The sequence below is a fragment of the Corvus hawaiiensis genome, chromosome 4 (genome assembly GCF_020740725.1).
Source record: "Corvus hawaiiensis isolate bCorHaw1 chromosome 4, bCorHaw1.pri.cur, whole genome shotgun sequence".
In the NCBI taxonomy this organism is placed as follows: domain Eukaryota; kingdom Metazoa; phylum Chordata; class Aves; order Passeriformes; family Corvidae; genus Corvus; species Corvus hawaiiensis.
This window is the reverse complement of record NC_063216.1, coordinates 17,448,926-17,468,138: the sequence shown is the minus strand read 5'-3', so window position 1 is coordinate 17,468,138 and position 19,213 is coordinate 17,448,926. Positions and strand designations below refer to the sequence as shown.

Genomic DNA, 19,213 nt, shown 5'->3' with positions numbered 1-19,213 from the left:
CTTGGAGGTTCAGCTTCTCTCTGATAGGAGCTGACTTTTCTTGCTACTCATTTAAAGCTCTGAAGCCACAAGGACAGCTGATTGCCCTTTCATACGGCACGTCTGCAGTCCCATCAAAGTGATGTTGTGTGTTCGTGGAATGCAGTGAGGACAGCTGCCCAGATTACCTGAGTGAATTACTACCAGCTGAAAAAGGCAGTAATTGATATTTTGCAGCCGGTTTCCTGATGCCTTTCAAACCTGCCAGAGACACCGAGAGTCATCAGTCATACTGACAGGATATATACAATTAACAATGTATATAAAATCAGTGAAGCTGATACTGTCACATCGTAAATGCTTTCTCTTAACAAGCTGAGCTGCTCACGTGAGGATGGCAGCAGAATGGCATGTGCCATGCTGGCACATGGGAGCTTCCTTCCTCTTTCTTTGAGGCTGCTTCTCAGTAGAGGAGTGTGACAAAGGGAAGCTGCATGAGCTATACATGGTAGCACCAGTTACCAGTTTAACAAGTAGTTAAAAGGTCCTGGAGGGATATTGGTGATGTGGTCCTTCACTGTGGCCAGGATTTCTTCTTTGAAAAACTCTTCTTGAAGCCTGTCTGGAGGGAACTTATGTCAGTGTCCCAAAAACTCAAGTGGTTTGATGAGAAAGAAAAAGCTCTCTGTTGCTTAAGGATGAAAATTAGACCAAAATATGTAAATGCTATCAAAAAAAAGAAGTTCTCTTCTGATTCTTGTCCACACTTGTGCAAGAAGCCTTGTCCATATACACAAATAAATGGCAGGCAGGGGCATCCGTTCCATTTTATGTTTATTATGAAAGTGATTTTAACAAAAGTTTTATTACATGCTTCGTTTTTAACTTTGACATAGCAATCAAAGCTATTAATATACAGAGGCAAAAGGAAATGTATTTTCTTATAAGGTACATTTACAACAACATTTTCTACTATAAATCTGACAGAATTGTTAAAATATTGGTAAAGCTTAGCACTGTATTTTATTTTCTAAGTATCAAATTTTGTACAGTTATTCACTACCCTTGCTCTAAACTATTATCGTACACTTCATATGGAAATAGCTGTTTGTACACAATTTACATTGGTAATAAAGCTTAGAAGTCCCAGCAGCATCTACAACGGTTCCGTTTAAAATCTCACTCCTGCGCAGTGGTTACGTGGAGCAAATTGATGCAGAAACCAGTATTACACTCCGTGTGCTTCCCCCTGAAATCCAGCCTGCCAGAAACTCCTGCTTAAACTGGTGCTGGATATGATCATCATGAACTTTTTTGCAGGTGGAAGTACCACTGGGCTCAGTGGTTTTGCCTAAAAAGGCTCTGTAATCTGATCCAATGTGAGGTTTTATCAATTCCACTGCTCCCTACGAGCACAGAGATCCCACAGCTTTCCTTATCTTTCCACTATCCATGGGTGTAATCTCTTAAATTCCCTTTTATGTCTGAGTTTTGTGTTGTTTCTTATCCTAACAATGGAAGAAGTACGAGCACTAACTTTAAAATACATATTCTTTGTATGTTATGAAAATGGGAAGCACTTGAGAATGACACTTGATAGTAAATTCTGTTTAAATTAGCACATTAAATTGCCCTACAAAATGCTTCCTGTGATGCCAGTGAGACTGAAGAAATAACAGGATCTGTATTTATTGGAATGATAAATCTGGTAACTGCTCACATCCACCCCAGTCTCCTAAAGTATCTTTATAATCAACATGTTGAGTCCCTGCTGCTCTCAATGCAAATTAATGGCCTTTCTAAGTTATAAAACATAGAAAACAATATTTACAAAATAATTTTAATTAAAAAAGTAACAAAAACAAACTCTAAAAAAGATATTTTCACAATAATTAAAATAAAGTTTAATTAATCAAAGCCACTTTTTTTCTAGATATTGAGAAAATTGAATTGCAATTGTTTGTATATCTTTAAACTTGTTATCTCCACTCTCTGAATACAGATGGTTTAAATTATTACATCTAAAGGTACTTCTGTACATTTTACTCTTGTATATTACATATTAATTTTATAGATTAAAAGCTTTATGATGCAAGAATAAATAAATGAAATAACAAACTGGAATTGTATATATTCAGATCCTTAGATAACAGTTGACATTGTTTCTTTCCCAGTCTGCTTCTATTCAGATGAGAGAGAAAACACGAGACTTGTCTCTGAATCCAAGTCTCTCGCTGAGGAGTAAGTTCATAGTACCTTACAGAAATTTCCCTTCTTCCATAAATTCTTATGGAAGACAAAAGTATTCCTTTTCCCAAGTGCTTACAACAGTCTCTCATTCTAGAAAACTATTTCATTAAAGTCCCAAAGTACTGAGATTCTATAAGAACTCCTCCAGTTACTCCCATTCCTGTCAATCAGTGGTTTTCAACTATGAAAAAATGCAACTCCTTGAACTCATGACAGATATAAGGAACTGTGTGTGTTGCTCATTCCCATCATTAAAAAATCATCCAGGCCCCTCAGGTGACTGAGAAATTTGCCACTGGGTCCAGTTGTTGAAGATTTTACTCCAGCTAAGTTTTAAAGAGCATTCAAAGGTATTTAGAGTCCAGACACGGGAGCTGTCATAGAGCAGGTGGGTTTTGCTGTCAAACACTTGTCAGCAGACCCTGTATAAGAACCACAGCACTACTTTTGCTCCTGAAGTTCCTAACCTGCTATCTGCAATATTAAAACTGGGTTGTTTATAGGTAAGACTGATCTGAGAAATTTGAATCTGTTGGGCAGGCTTATAAAAAGGCACAGGGTGGGGTTTGACTGTCCTTTTGGAATGCTGAACACATGTAAAGGATGTTTCTCACTCATGTGGCAGCATCCTTGCATTCTGCTCACAGAGAGGACTTCAGGTGAGCTGTGCTCTTTAAAACACGCTGACAACTCAGAATAGGGATCCTCTGAAAACTCTCTGACCAATCCTGTATTTATTTAAGCTAGTCTAAAACTAAACTAAAGTAAACCTGGCTTACAAAGTAAGCTAGTTTTAAGTAAGCTTATTTACTTTTAAGTGTGCTTACTCTAGAATGAAGCTGCTGTGTAGGAAGGATTAGTCTAAATCTTAAGTAGCCATAACTTTATTCTATGGGGGAGGCACAAGGAGGAAATAAATGTCTTTTGAAATGTTGGTCTTTAGGTAAAAATCTAATGTATGATGGAAGAAGGAAGACAGGGCAAGAAAATGGGATGAAAGAAAGACTTCAGGACTTTTAAATCCATCAGTGGGCTAAATCTCCAGGCAGAATAAATCTTGTCATTGAAGGGAAGATGCAGTGTGGCAGAAGAGGTGGCAATGTACTGAACACAGAATCCCACTGCTCCCTGTACTCAAATGATACACAGAGGCACCTTGTCCTCAGTGCTTTCAAGGCACAACTCAGGGCTTGATGAGCAACTTGTGATTGCTGCAGTGTCCTGGACTGCAGCAGGTGTGCAGGCAGTGATTTGGTGGCCTGTGAGAATGTTTAGAGATGATTCACTACCACCTCATTAAAAATAAGTGCAGTATTTAAAGTAGAAGGAGAGGCTTAAAATGGTAAGTGCTGCAGGTGCAGCTTTTAAGCATACAGGCATTTGCAAATTGAAAATAAAGAGCTTTGTTTGTGCCACGGAATTGGGCAATCACGCATGGGCACTTCTTCAGTCTACCTGTAGTAACACATAAATGTGTTGTTGAAGCTGTCCTGCAGACAATGTGTAATTTCGTAAGAACAGATACAAGGCTGTATTTATTGACATGTTCAAATGCAGTATTTCATATTCAGGGTAAAAGCTACAATGTTATATTCTCCCATGTTCCCAAAGCTGGTTTGCCTAACGGCAGCTGTATTTCTTCTTGTGTGGTTTTTGGTTGCCAAATGTGTCTAGGTCTTCTCTGTAGAAGAAGACATTCTTTGTTGTTGTGCTGTTATTGTGTAGTAGCAACAGGTTCTCTGACTAGGCATCCTATACTAACAGATGAAGAGCTGAACTCACCTCCTCTTTGGTGACTGCCAGTTTCTGTAACTATAAATCTAGTATCAAAGTCAAAGCATTTGTAACTTCTAGAGCTGATATAAAAATTCTGTGCTGTTCTACAAATCAACTGAAACCAGTTCAGACTGCCCTATATACCACTTGCCATTACTTATTTCATTAGAAATTTGCACATCCAAGAGCATTTCTGTGCAGAGTGGCAGGCGTTCAAGCCCAACTCATTTTCTAAATATATCAAATATGAACACCCTGTATGTTCACAAGCATTTAAGTGTCAACTTCTGAGGGTCAAATTATTCTCTTTCTTTCCATGCTTTCAGCAACACAAAGCCTGTGTTCGCCACAGGAGTCCACAAGTGCCTTGTCCTGGCTGTGGAGTCCCTGCCCTGACGTGGCTCTGGGGAATATGAGCCTCATTCTCAGCTCTGTCAGCATGAACTGGACAAATTCTGGTTTTGTGTAGTGTGGTTTTAAGTCAGGGCAAGTGGTACCAGAGCCAAATGCAACTGCTCTCACCTGTATTCACCTCTCACAGCTCTACCAAGGTCTCACTACCAGTGCCCAGAACTGGGACATGTCCCTCTTACGGTTTCTCTCTGGCACTGGATTTCCCATGGAGCTAAGAACCTGGAAAATGTTACAGTGCTGCCAGTGGTTTCTGGGCTCTGGCATCAGTGTCATACAATGGTATTACATCCAAACATGTTGGTTGTTAAACAAATATTTTAGCAAGGATTGTACTAAACTCAGTGTACAGTACCAGGTTCCGAAGTTTGCTCACTCAAGTTTGAAGTCTAAAGATTACTGTAAATCATTTGCCAAGTGAGGAAGTTATTTTTCTCCATATTTTTCATCTCTTTTCCTTCATATCTTTCAGTAGAATGGCTGCAATCCTGACTCATTCTAATGGATCTGAATAAAACTCTGAATAACCTATCAGATTTTGAACTACTGTTTGGCTGAAGTAGTTTTGTAGCTATATACTTCTACAGAATTGAGTACCTGAAAGGATTTTTGCCTTTTAAAATTTTGGTTTTTTGGTACAAATGACTACTGTTAAAGAAAAAACGAAAGAATTTTTTTTTCCATTCCAGGCACACAATGAATCTAGGACTGATGAGATGTTCTTTGTCCACCTTTAGTGACCCTTGGTGAATAATAAATAAAAGGAGTTTGAACATCCTCAAGAAAAAGTTAGGTTTAACAGCCTTTAACAAAGGATTTTTATGGAGAAGTGACATTTTTTAACAAGGGTTAATGTATATATTAAAAAGAAAGCTCACCAAAGATCTGAGGTCCATGAGTGGAAAAAAATGAATTGTTAGACTGTAAGTTCAGGCTGTTCAGGCATAGAAAGAAAAAGTTATATTTTTCAACACTAAAGGAAAAAAGGCAAGCAAAATTACAAGATGGTTAAGTAGAAAAATTCAACAGAATTAATTCAACAGAATACTTAAGGTATATTCTCATAGAAATGGAATATTCAACCACTTGTAGTCAACAGAAAACAACTGTGTAAATTTAGGCAGTACTTGCTCAAGGACAAAAAAAGAAGTGTCAGAAGATAACCACAACCACCCCTAATATATGTGTTTGAGAACATCCAAGGATGTGTTAAACTATAGGGTAGACAGGCAAAAAAAATGCAGCAAAGCAAAACTGTGTGTTAATCTTTTTCTGAAAGGATGCTGCCAGGAGAGTTCATTTCTCCATGTAGTAAACTTGTAGAATCAAAAGGGAAAATGATACACAAGAGGAAGGGACTGAAAAGGAAAGAGGCTGAAATACTAATACAAAGAAAAGGCTCCTCTCTCATTTGAATTAGCTTCTGTGCCAGGAAGCAGCAGGAAACCCAGGATTTATCGTCATGGCAAAGCCACTGTCGCTCTGCGAGCGGGGCCTGAGCACAAGGCTAAAGCTCTCCTACAGTCCCTGTGCTTGATGGGCCCTGTGGCTACAAACCTGGAATAAAAGGGAGAGCTAGTTCTCTGGAAAAACAGAACCTGCCCTCCAACTCTTCTGCAAAACTGTGTCCTGTTCACCCCTGAGCCCCTGGCAGTCTGGGGTAACTCTGTTGGTCTGCATGGGGGGGGTTCCCAAGGAAGAGGCAATAGCTGACCCTTTATTGGGCAGCAACTGCATCTTCACTGATGCTATTTTTCCTGGAATAATACATATTGAAAGAGATTGTCCCAGAGTAAACCATTATCCGGTATTATAAAACCTCAAAAGGCTTCAGTTGAGTGTTAATAGAGGTGACAAGCACTTGGAGAAGTTATTTAATTGTCTACACAAAGTTACATATAGATATGAGTAAATAGGGTGTGTGGGAGTAAAGATTTAAGCATGAATAATATTTACAGTAACTAGAGATAACATTACTAATGTACCCACAAATAGAAGTATATATTTATATATTTATATATTGTACTTAATTAGATGCTCTCTTAATGGAAAGAAAAACAAGACTACTAGTGGTGTTGTTCATTTCTCACATATCCTACTGTAAATGTCTTTAAAGAGACCAACTGATGAGTGGAAATCCAGAGCTAAATCAGTTTCAATTAAGTAATTGACGGTGACAAACCTCTGAAGAAGTTTAGAAGAGGACAGATAAAAACATTAGGACATTGGGGCATGGGACTCAATCTCATGTAATTCATAAAACAAAATTATACAGTTTTTTTCTTCTTTTTTTTCCTTTTTGATTTCTACTTGGACAGAGGTTCCACCAAGCCACAAATGAGAAATAACAAAATTTAGATTGTTTTGTTTCCTTCTAAAGATTCAAATATAAACTTCAAGTGCAATTCAAAATCCAAGTATTATTTATACTACATACTTCTTTCTATAACAGAACTTATCTGCAGGTAGTTTAATCATATTTGAATAGATTCCTCCTTTCTTTGACAAAAGTTATTGTTGATGAAAAATAAAAAGCTAGAAAGAATATTTTTACATAGTGAAATTTCAGATGGAAAGTGAGGATACGCCAGTGCAGGCCCAAATCTGGATCTACAACTAGATGCACTCAGGGATACACAATGTTTTTTTTGTAGTAAGAATCCCATTCAGAACATTGACTTTTAACAATTATAAAACATTATAGGTGTTCTTCAGTAACAATTGAGAACAAAGACTGCAAGAAAGAGCCTTCAAATTAGCAAATGTTTCTACTATGGAGGAAAGATGATATTTGACAGGAATGCAAAGTAACCAAAAATTGAATACTGCTAGACTATTTGTATGGTCGTAGAAACCTGGAAACTTTTGATCGCAGTAGCTTTATAAATGATCTTGGAAACATTTCTTTTGACTCTTGTGCTGTGTACTTGAAGTAGTTTTGTGGGTGTGCCAGTACATCAAAGAGAGCTTTAATCAGTTTCTTGTCCTACGGAAGACAACACAGATACGTTAGATGAAAGCAGGATTTGGATTTAGTGTCGGCACAGGTGTCAAAATTGAGTAACAATCAGGTCTGTGAGTCTGGGCAAAGCAGTGTAAGGAAACTGCTCCATGGTGCTGTGGAGTCTTAGAGGGATGAGTCTACCTGCTGTGCTGGATGTTTTTGCAGTGCTCCTGGCAGGTCCTGCCCTAGGAGGGCAGCACTGAATTAACCACAAACTGCAGATGTCAGGCATTAGAACTGCAAACTGCCTCTGACTGTCCTTCCAGACTGTTCCATGCTGCTGTCCAGGCCTTCCCTCCATGGGTGGGAGACAAGGCTGGTCCTCAGTGATGCTGAGCTTCCTGAGGACCTTCCCCTGTACCTTGGGAAAGCCTTGATTCAGAGCCTCAGCTGAGCCTGTGCCTGGCACTGTGCACTGCAGCTGGGACCTGAGCAACCCAAAAGCTGGAGTGAGAGAGCAGCGCTGGGCAGGGATGGCCAAGGGAGCCGGCTCTTCCTCAGCTCCTGTCCTTCCAAGCCCTTCATTTATACGGCTCAATTTTCCCCTCTGAACAGCCTTTTTTCACGTTAGTTAGTTAGTTGTTACGGGCGTTGCTTGTACCTTTGGAAAGCCATTTCTTATTGAGGCAAGATAGTGATTTAGGTAAACAGATTTTTTAATGCACAGCAAACTTAATGAGTCATTTAAACATTTAAATGTCAGACTGAGGCTGAAGAGGGCTCTTCAAATAAAACATTCTTCATTCTTGGCTGACTAATTTTTCTAACATACAATCTTATTAATCATATTAGCAAACATTTCATTTAGTTCCTGATTCCACAAAGGACATAAGCATGTGCTCAGCCCAACTGAGCTACTTGATTTTGAGCTGCTTCAAATACCAGCATCATCCTCAGAAGACAGAGAACTGAATTTGGGGTCACCCTTGAGCTTTAAATATAATGACTCTATCAAGGTAACAAGAACTATTTTAGGAAAATGTGTAGGAGAAGGAATTCTTGGTTGGCCTCAAAGAAAGCAGAAATATCTTACCTTGAGAATTTCTTGATGGTTTTCTGACGCATATAATCGGCCGTCTCGAACAATGTCTTCTATGAGTTGTTGGTAATCCTCTGAAAAATAAAGGTCAGTTGAGTGACTGTGACATCTGTTGGGAGGGCAGTAGTCAGACATGAGCTAGACCTCCTCTTGAAGACAGAGGTGAGAAATTTTGTATCCAGTTAATTATTCAGTGTCTCTCAGGCTGCTGAATTCTAATTTAATAACCTTAAAATTCTCTATTTCTTTACAACAGTGATTTTGAATTATCCCTATAAACAGTAACATCCTCAAAAAAACCCTACTCCCTCCAGATAATAATGCTGTATTATCTCCACTCTAGAGATGAAGAAACAGGGATACAAAATAATTTTTCAAACATTACATATATGTATGTTATTTCAAAGTCTTTGCAACTAAAATTAAATGAGTCACATAAAGTTTTTCCTCATTCTTCTGTCCCTGTAAGCAGTGTAAGAGATATTCTAAAGGAAAATTTTCTGTAATTCAGATATAACACAAAGATGAAAAACAATTCTATTCTCACCATCGTAGGTCACATAGGGGACCTGAAATCCTTTGCCACTGTTTCCTTCATTTGACTTGAACTGAATCCAGAGTTTCCTCGATCTTGAGGTAAATGCAATAGGTCTCTCATATGTCTGACATGTTTCATATGTAGTAATTGAAGTAGGAGAAGCTGGAAATAAAGTTAAGTGATGTTCTTTATAAAATAACTTTCTGCACCCTTCCTCATCTAGAGGTCAGAAATGTCAAACTGACAAGACGCTTCTCAGCTGCCATATTCCCGAGAGCAGAAGTTTTTTGGGATAGAATGGATGTTGTCCTTATTTGCCTATAAAGAGGTTTTTCCATAAAGGTAATGGGAGTCCCCCAGCAAGAAGCTTAAGCAGATGGTGAGGTATCATTTTTGACGTTTATAAAGTTATTATCAATATTACTTATTTTTTTTTACTACTCTAGCATTGTATCCCAGAGTTCCCATATGCTTGTCCCACATAGGTAAGAACAGATGAGCTGCATGCCAGGCAGACATGATAACCATCCCCTGACATGCCCAGTTTGGGGAGTTCATCTGATAGCAATAAACCACTTACAAATAAAAACACAGTAAAACCAGAATGTAATGTCTGGTGTAGTAGTTCTGACCAAAAGACTGACAGAGTCAGTGACCCATGGAACAGTGAACCTGCGTGTGAGGAGGTGACTGGTGACAGCCAACACAGCTTCACGAAGGGCAAATCATGCCTGAAGTGTAGCTTTACCCTGATGTGACTGGCTTTGGTCACTGTTGGAACCACAGTTTGGAGTTAGAAGGACAACTGATGTGTTTTGTTATAGTAAGTGCTTTCCTTTTAAAAATCTCATCTGGACAGGTATAATTTCCTTCCATCTATAGTGACCAGGTGTCTTCCTTCTGATATACAGAAATGTCAACACAGGCCCTCAGGGATAAAAAGTTGTGAAAATTGTTTTAGCAAATAAAAGACACCATTTTTGTGAGTAAATACACTGTTTTGAACAAAACTCCATACAAACAATTGCCTTTCAGGTTTGGTGCTTGTTGGAGATTTAGCAACAAATCACCAGAAGGATGCCCACATCCTCCATGCAAAAGAATGCATCTCATTGGGATCTTAACTTCAGAAGTTGTTGAATTAACTTCATAATCAAAGACACAATGCACCCCCTCCATTCCATAGAAAAGCAGGATAACTTTGGATTTCTTGAGGGTGTCATTTGTACCAACCCACTGCCCAGATTTAGCAATAACTGCAGCATATATATATTTACAAAGGGTAAGTGAGAGCACAATTTGTACAGGTTACAGAGATAGTTCTCCAAATATAATTTAGCATTGTTGACTTCGAGAGCGGCAGTGATTTATCCCTTGTGGTAACTGAGCCAGACAGAAGCCCATTAATTGCTTTGTGATTCAGACAATAAACTTGAATAATTAATATCACTCTGCTAACTGTTATTGGCAGTGTTCTGTTTTAACTTGCTGTGCCACTTCATTCAAGAAACCTTTCAGAAACACTGGCTGCACTGAAGACAGTCATCCCTTCAATATGAACTATTCACTCCATCAGTTTGCAGAAAATATAACCCATGTATGGCAACTTACCACTTTTTCTCATTACTAAAACATCACCACATTCATCTTCAATCGGGAGAAATATCTCAGGTACTACGATGAGTATTCTTCTCTTTGGGGGTGGGTTTATATTCCAAATGCATTCCACATTAGCTGGGTAGTCTCCAGGATAGTTGGGCGATTCAATGTAGCCAGTGTAGTCCCCCAGTTCTCCTCCACAGTGCTGGTCTGGGGAGAAACATAAATTAGCATTTGTGTTAGTTGATTAGTTAATCTGAGATGTTTTCCTAGATCTGTCACCAGCAAGTCTAAACTCGTGCTTGTGGCTTTAGAAACGCACACATTGTCCTGCTGTAAAGGAGTATTTGATCCACAAGGTTGCTCCAACGGATTGCAAAACCTTAATCTCCAGTGCAGGAACTGATTCAAAGCTTCATCCAGGCTGCTTTAACATTAGATTGAGAAACACAGGTAAATAAACATGATCTGATTGTGGTTACCATGGATACCGTGCTGACATGCAGAACATATTCTGCTTTAACTTACTTGGCTTTTAACTGGGTTTGTGCTGGTCCCAATAGCCAGCCTTACTTGATTACAGATCTGCACTGCTTCATCTTCGATTAAACCAGTTAATAAAGAATCTCCACTGAGGGATCAGGTTTTCTTTCTGAGTTTTCAAAACTCCTACTGAATTTGGCACAAGTTACTTAAGCTTGATCTCTCCAGGCCTACTCATCCACATAAAATTAGATACGTGTTTAAATATTTTGCTTAATCCAACCCTCAAATACCATGCAAGGTCAGAAACTGGCTTGAAAACTGAGAGGATCTAAGACAGCAAAGTAACAAGGGTGGTTTTATTTTACAGGAAAATCATCAAACTTCTTCAAATTCCATACAAACATATAATTTACTCAAATGACATTAGAAATTAAGAAGGGCTTAAAAGACACATGGCACATAATCAGAATAAAAATTTACAGTAGATCTGCACATCAATAGTTAGTTAGATAACATTGCTTAATTATTATAGAAACATTCTCTTAAATTAGCATGGTAGAGATGAAAAAATTTCTTGCCTAAAATAATCAGTCATTCACAAAAGATCAAACAACACTGCACTGAAATCCTTGGGGATATTTAAAATGGTAATTAAGATAGGAGACTGAGTACTGCAAAAAAGCCTCCAAGAAGATCTCACTGTCATAAGCGATTTCCTGGCAAATGCAGCATGCATGACCGTATCTTCTAATATTTTATAATTATTCTAAAATGGCAGTTACTCTGATAGAAGATATTTTGGTCTACAGAGACACAGAGAAATACTAATCACTGTTAACACAAGCTACAGGATCTGGGAAATGAAAGGCTCTGTAGTTTTAACTTGTAGCTGGCACTCTGTGAAATCATATTAAAGCTAAAACACTCATATGCATCAAGTGGTACTTTCCCAACTCTTTTTCCTTCTTGTTTTCCCAGCTTTTACTATTCTCTCTGGCAGCAGATATGTGCTAACTAGGAAATACAAAACTGAAGTCCAGCCTGACAGATGGAGCCTTCGAGCTGCAGTTCAGACCCAAAGACACGCTCTGTGTCACTGATATAAATGTAACTTACTTTTGCAATGCGTGACATTGGTGGAGCCATCGAAATCTGTGCTGGTGTTGCCAGGGCAGGTGATGCAGTAGTTTTGACCAAACTCAGGCTGGTATGTTCCCACAGGGCACCGGATGCATCTGTGTGTTGTGGAGTTGTAGTAGTGTCCAGGAGAACAGTGAACTGCAAGGTATGAGATGTATTATTTTCAAAAAGTAGCAACCTCCAGTGCTGAGAGAACTTTCCTCTGCCCTGGACATACCTGGTCTGCAACATTAGGCCATAAAGGGCAGAAAAGACACCAGCTTCCTGTATTTCCCAGTATTTCCAACTGAAACCCCATGACTAGAGCTGAACCCTTATGACTTAGAAATGTGTGATACACATCTCTCACTGTATTTAATATATTTGTAATAAAAGGAAGTGGATGTAAATCCACCTCAACAAGAAAAATTACTTTCACAGTTGCAGGAGAGAAGTTTCCATTAGTGTATGTTTGCCAGGACCAGCATGTCATTCCAGTAACTAAACCAAAATGCATTTGGGCAGATTCCTTTTTCAGCATTGGCACTGGAAGTTGATATTATGGAATACAGAATGCGTTGTACGCTTACAGTTTCTGCCTAGCCCATGAGTAATCAATCTGTAACTTCATACAACTTCTGCAGTGTTTAGTATTTTTGGCACAGTAAATAAAAATATACAGGACAAGAAAGCTAAAGCATTGTCTAATCCAAGTTTGTGTTATTTACTGCCACACAGTGGGGCTGATTCCCTTACCAGCTGCAGTGCTGACCCCATACTTGCCTGTGCTAAATTCCAGAGAAAACCATAAATCCTTTTCAGTCTGCACAACCTTGGGAGACCATTCCCAGTTTACAGATTTCTTGACCATTTCATTTAATCACACGCCCATACAGTGACAATGTTTGTTTTGGAGCCTTCAAGAGCCCCTTGGCACTAATGATAATAAACCAAAGGCCCAGAAGTAAGAAGATGAATTATGGAAAGATTTTGAATTCACCTTTGGTTTCACAGTCTTGAAAGGAAACAGCACCTTCGTATTTGGTCACAAGCCCACCGCCACAGGGAAAGCAGAGGGTCCTTCCTGGTTCAGGCTGATATGTACCAAGAGGACAGACTGTACAAGGTTTAAAACCATCTGAAGAGTAGTGCCCAGGAGAACACTGCCCTAGAAATTGAAAATTATAAACTGTATTAGTGTGTTGACTTTTCTGGATGGAGTATAAAACCCAGTAGTAGTTAGCAAGGCTTTCTTTCACTTGAACATGTGACATCAAGACAGCTGCAGATCAATTTCTAGTCTTACCTGCAAATTTTGTATTGTTCCTGTATCTTCTTCCTAAAACTACCACCAGTAAATAGAACCAGTTTCATAATATGCTTTTTGGCAACTACGTTTCTGTCTGGATAATTTTTAAATTTGTTTTGGTTTTTTTAGAAATGGGTCTATTAAGATTTCATTAGAATACTTTGTACTTACACCAAGGCTTTCATCTCAATATTTCAAAGCACTTTTATAGGGAAAAATGAAACTGCACCATGCCTATGAAGCAAATTTTTGTATCTCCATTTTAGAGATATGGACAGTGGATCATGGGGTTTACGAGATGGGATGGTACCAGTCCAGCACCTTCTCTGTGAGAATACCTAACACTAGCAGCTTTCCACGTAGTTGTGAAAAGTAGTGCTTGTCAGATGCTCCTCTGCCAGGAAGTAGTGATTTGTGTAAAGCAAATTGTTTTGTCAATGAATCTACTGACAGAAGTTTCCAAACTCATTCTCCAGGCAGTTTCTGATAGGCATTTGTTTGGCTTGGTTCTCGCTAGCTTGAGTACTTTACTCTGTGACAACCTGAGAAGCAGGATGTCAGGTTTTTCAGGATTATGGCATGAATGTGTATCTTCACACCACTCCAGATGGGGACACCAGCGCTGTGAGATGCTACATATTCCCTGAGGCTGCCTAATCCCAGGACTTTGTAATTTAGCTTCCCTAAGAACTTCACAGCAGACAGAAACAACTGGCTGGAAAACAAGAAAGTTTTGAGAGCTCTAGGTATTGTTGGAGTCTCGTAAGAGCCCTGGTACTTGTTGGGAAATGCTTGGGGCATTCAGTATCTTGGGTGCTTGGCATGAACAAGGAACTTTGGTTCTTAGGATGAACTAGAGCCCCTGAGTGAAAGCAAAGTTCAGGTTCTGTCCCCCCAAAAGCCAAACTCCTGTGGACACCTGTGGGGCCAGGATCTCCAGGATTTACTTGTTCTTCCATCCCAGCTGGCTGGAATATGACTGTACAAACTGGCTGTTGTGACACAGACCTCAGAGAAATATTATGATGTTACTAATTTGAAGACAATTCTGCTCTTGTTTTTAGTAGCAAAACTGGTGTACCTGGCCTGGTCCAATCAGTTACTGGAACCCAGACCAGAACCGGTTTCCTGGTGGGACTTGTGGCCCTCTGGGGGACCCATGCTGGAGCAGGCTGTGCCTGAAGGACTGACCCTGTGGAAAAGTGACTCATCTGGAGAACTCTTGCCCATGAGATGGAGTCAAACTGAAGAAGTTAATGAAGTCTCCTGTTGGAGGGACCCCACGCTGAAGCAGCAGCAGGAACATCAGTGTGATGAAATGACCAGAACCTCCATTTCCATCTCCCTGTGCTGCTGGGGGGGAGGAGGTAGAGCTGGGAAGGAGAGAGGAGTGTGGAAGAGGTGTTTTTAAGAGATATTTTATTTCTCTTTATCCTGCTTTGATTTTGATTAGTAATGAATTCACTGAATTTTCCCAGTTCGAGTCTGTTTGGTATTTGGTGAGTGGTCTCTCCCTGCCCTTAAGTCATGACCTTTGTTATCCTGTCTCTCCCCTCTCCAGCTGAGGAGGGCAGTGATAGATCAGCTTTGGTGGGTGCCTGGCATCCAGGCAGGGGCAACTCCCCCAGCACGGAGTTCACTTGCAGCTACAAGTGATTTCTGCACAACAGGCACTTAAAACCTCTGACATACTTGTGGAATGTACATACCTCACCTTTAGCAGTGAGGATTTCAGTAAAAGTTAATTGATTACTGCACAAGCATTTCTGCTCTGGAAGATAGGATGCAAAAATACTATTGATTACTGGCAGTGAGTACATTTCTAACAAAGTTTGGCTATTAAAAATACACTGTTTCATCACGTGCTGACACAAATTTTGATAAAATCTTTGACAGGGAAATTTATGAAGTCCAAAGCATATTCTCTCTTGCCACTTCCAGAGGAAAAGGGGAGAGCTGAGCAGAAAAACACTGTTGTGATCTGACAGTAAATACTGGGAGATAAATCCATCCAGCAAAAATAATCAGAAGGGTTTCTTTTTGTTGTTGTACAGAACAGTAATTCCAATTTAAGCCTTGAAACAAAAGTCTTTTTCCTCTAGTTGCTATGCTGCTTTTGTCAGTATGCTATAGTCAATCTTTATAAACTCAGACTGTATTTTGATAAGCTATTCTTGTGTTTTGGATAAATACAAATCAGCATAGCAAAGATGCACAGGTGTTTCAAATTTTTCCTCTGATAGTTCCTTCATACAGCAAATCAGCAAAATTTTTCATATGTTTGGACTGGAGACACTACAGTTATTTTTTATTCAGCAGATGGGAAAAAGTAGCAGTTTCTCAAGTGACATTTGCCACGTGTTCACTTTAGATATCCTTGAAGAAAGCATTAATGTAAATTGCATGGATGAGTTGTCAAGTTAGAACTTGTGCAGCAGATAGGACAGATTTATTTAAAAGTCAGATAATGTATCTGTTACAAAGTAGATTTTAATAGTCTGTAATGAAATGAGGTAAAGAAAATAATTAGCAGGTTTTTTGTCTTAAAAACTTATACTGATCAAATTACAGTAGAAGCACCAGGTATTATCATCATTATAATTTAGTTTATAAATCATGAAGTTGAATCAGAGATGCTACATCACTTGCCAAAAGCTACAGTGCATTCAAGCAGCACTGAAAGTTGCAGTCATTAGTTCTGAGTCTGGCTTACAGATCCTTGCAGCATAACTATCTCAAATTTATAATTGCTGCTAATGAGAGCAGGTAAGCTGCATCTCATGCAAAACATTAAATCAGTGGGTTCATTATTAGACTCACCAATACCAGTCCAAAGTAATCCATTTCTTTGGCTCACAATATACTGATGAATCCTTACAAGTCAAGGTACTTCCATACCTGACTTGAAGCACAAAGTGCTCTGCTTGGCTTGCTCATTTCCATACCACAACTCACATTGCTGTAGCAGATCCCATCTTCTTGTCAGCAATGTGAGTGCACGGCCCAAGCCCAACCCTCCATTTCTCGTAAGGGCACAGAGGTTTCTTCTGTTACCTTTACAAGACAGAAGTGTGGCAGGCTCTCTCCTCTCGCAGCCTCCCTGCCTCACAGGGTGTGTGGCAACACCTAAAGCTTTTATAACCACGTTCAACTTGCCTCCACATTCCGACACGTTCCGGGCGCCCGCCACTCCCTGGCCATCGTTACTGGGGCAAGGCTCACAGGTGAGCTGACCTTCTGTGTCCTGGTACGTTCCTGGCGAGCACGGAACGCACTGATTGTGTTCTCCGCTATAAAAGGTGCCCGTGCTGCAGGTAACTGAGGAAAGAGAAGGGGAGGTTACGTAAGGATGTTCATTTTGATCACATTATTTGTCCTAATAGCAAACATTTAGAGAAGATGGATGTCTTTGGCCCCAGGATTATGATGGCACGTGTTTCGCACATGTTAGGCCAGGATCCTCACCTGGTGTAAACCACATCTCCACTGTGGTCTAGGTCAACTTCTATCAGGGTGAGGTCCTACTTCTATTGTTCAAACTATTAAATGGCTTTGTAATGCACTCAGGTGTTTCTCACACGTGTGTTACTGGGTGCAGTCTTAAAACAGTATCTTGCAGTTCATTAAAGCAGTGCTGCACAAAGTGTGGGGAATGTGAGCTTTTAGTTTATACCAGGTGCAGTTACAAGTTGGGTTTATGGCAGATGACTAGAAAAAGTCTGTCTCCTGAGATCAGTTCTAGAGATTTCTCCATGGGCAATGTATTCCCTGTAATAATTTGTGTCTCTTGCAACTCAGATACCCCAGCTGTACAGCATCTTAAATACAGATATGAATACATGAGCTTTTCTTGCTACAACAGGGCATGTAACTGCATTACACATTTTTCTCTGCTGGATAGGGGTGGTTAAAATGCCTGAGTTTCTAGAAACTAATAGCAACAGTCTTTCAAATACAGTTTATAAACCACTGTTCCCATATGATGACAACTACCTCTGAACCCACTCATTGGAAGCACCTATCACATCTGACTTCTTTTGGCTTGTAAATCACTTGGTGTCTAAAAAGCTGGAGAAATAGATATGATGATTTTTGAATAAGTGATTAGAAAGCTTGCAGTGCTGCGAACTGCCATTAATAAGATTGCACAAGCACACTGTCCCCAGCAAAGCACATAGAGTGCCTATGTGAAAAGGCTTAAAGAAATTAAGTATTTTACATAAAATAGATTGCTATAATTTTTTTTAACTGGACCTCTTGAGCATTAAATAGAACATATCCATGGATCACACATTATTTGGTGGTGAGGTGAGTGAGAGTGGTGGTGTAAAAGTAAATATATAGCAACGAGGTAAACATCTTATTATTATTTTACGGAATTGTAATTATATTTTGATAAGATGGGAGCAACTGGGAACTGATTGCCAACATTGTCTTGTGGCAGGTTTTGATACCTACCACCTGACAGCATGGGAATGTATCCATATTTATGCTTTTGATTTCCTACAACCATCTAATGAATTCCCCTCAGAGTCTTATGAACCATCTATGGTCCATGCATATATATGGAGTATTAAATTCTCAATCATTATCTCAGAGATTTCCTCCCTGGTTCACCATGGAAAAGGTAATTTTGGACTGCTTGTTTTGGGGGATATGACTGAATATTTGAGCTGTTGGGACTTACCACATTTTCCATCCTGCAGTACTTGCCCTGTACTGCACGCTTCATGCCCTTCAGTAGCTTTAGCTGGCTTCTGAGCCACTTCATATTCTGTCCCAGAAAACTGAATGTAAAATTGCTGTTTATTAATAGATTTCCTCAATGTTTTGATTGCAGTTTGCAGCTTCTGCTCCATCCTTTTCCGAACACAGTCAATGTTACAGGTGTCTAGATGGGAAATGATAACAAAACTAGAAGCAATTGAGATTCATGTTTAAAAGAGGTGCTTAACAAAAAGCTTAGCCTGCGTTGCACTGTGACGCCTCTGTTTGCTTCACTGTCTTGTCCATATAAACTGAAGCAGCAGCTCACTGCATTCAAGATCAGGCCTTTCAAAGGGACAGGACAGTATCCTGAGGTCCATGGAACAGTTCCATGGCCTAAAAGTGCATGCTGAGTACTGCAGAAAGCGACAATCCCAATGTGTTCTCCTTCCAGGTGTGTTCAGTCTGCCACCATTAATGTTCCTGAATTTTCACTGCCCATGCTTTTCTCAGTTGATTAGGAACTCCTGCCACTTCCCTGACCTAAACACCTTCGTGTCAGTGACAAAAAGAAAGGTGCTTTCATGCACGACTACTGTTTGAATCACTTGGCTAATGAGGCGCTCCTCAAGGTTAAGAAATCTGCCTTTGAGGACTGACATCTTTATAGGATTCAGTCCACATTTTCTTTGGCTGGAATTTATAAGATAATATTCCATCTCATTAAGAACTTAAATCAATTAGTTTTATTCCTGAAGTTTGGTAAGAAAACATGAATTTATCAACTGTGTGATAAAACTGTGTGATTCACAGACTAAATACTCAGCAACTTACATTTTGGAGGATATTTTTACCATCATTTTTGCAGAACTTCTACCTAATCTTTATGTTCCCTGTATATCAATTAGCACTTCTGCTGTTTAAAGAAATCAGACTGAATTAAAGCACATGACTTAACTCAAGGCCTTGAAGGAATTTGGACGCAGGTTTAATCTT

At 39.5% G+C, this 19,213-nt stretch overlaps 1 protein-coding gene across 2 annotated transcripts in view; it reads right to left on the bottom strand.

Moving 5' to 3' along the window:
* Positions 1 to 796: 796 nt before the first annotated feature.
* SCUBE1 (signal peptide, CUB domain and EGF like domain containing 1) overlaps positions 797 to 19,213 on the bottom strand; it is a 194,866-nt gene continuing 176,449 nt past the window's right edge. For both annotated transcript variants that reach the window (XM_048301601.1, XM_048301602.1), the window contains 8 exons: positions 18,198 to 18,401; positions 16,667 to 16,828; positions 13,202 to 13,369; positions 12,199 to 12,360; positions 10,609 to 10,806; positions 9,007 to 9,159; positions 8,454 to 8,533; positions 797 to 7,402 (listed from right to left, as the gene is read on the bottom strand). In XM_048301601.1, coding sequence (XP_048157558.1) covers positions 7,250 to 7,402; positions 8,454 to 8,533; positions 9,007 to 9,159; positions 10,609 to 10,806; positions 12,199 to 12,360; positions 13,202 to 13,369; positions 16,667 to 16,828; positions 18,198 to 18,401 — 1,280 coding nt within the window. In that variant the 3' untranslated portion in view covers positions 797 to 7,249. The remainder of the gene's footprint in view (positions 7,403 to 8,453; positions 8,534 to 9,006; positions 9,160 to 10,608; positions 10,807 to 12,198; positions 12,361 to 13,201; positions 13,370 to 16,666; positions 16,829 to 18,197; positions 18,402 to 19,213) is intronic.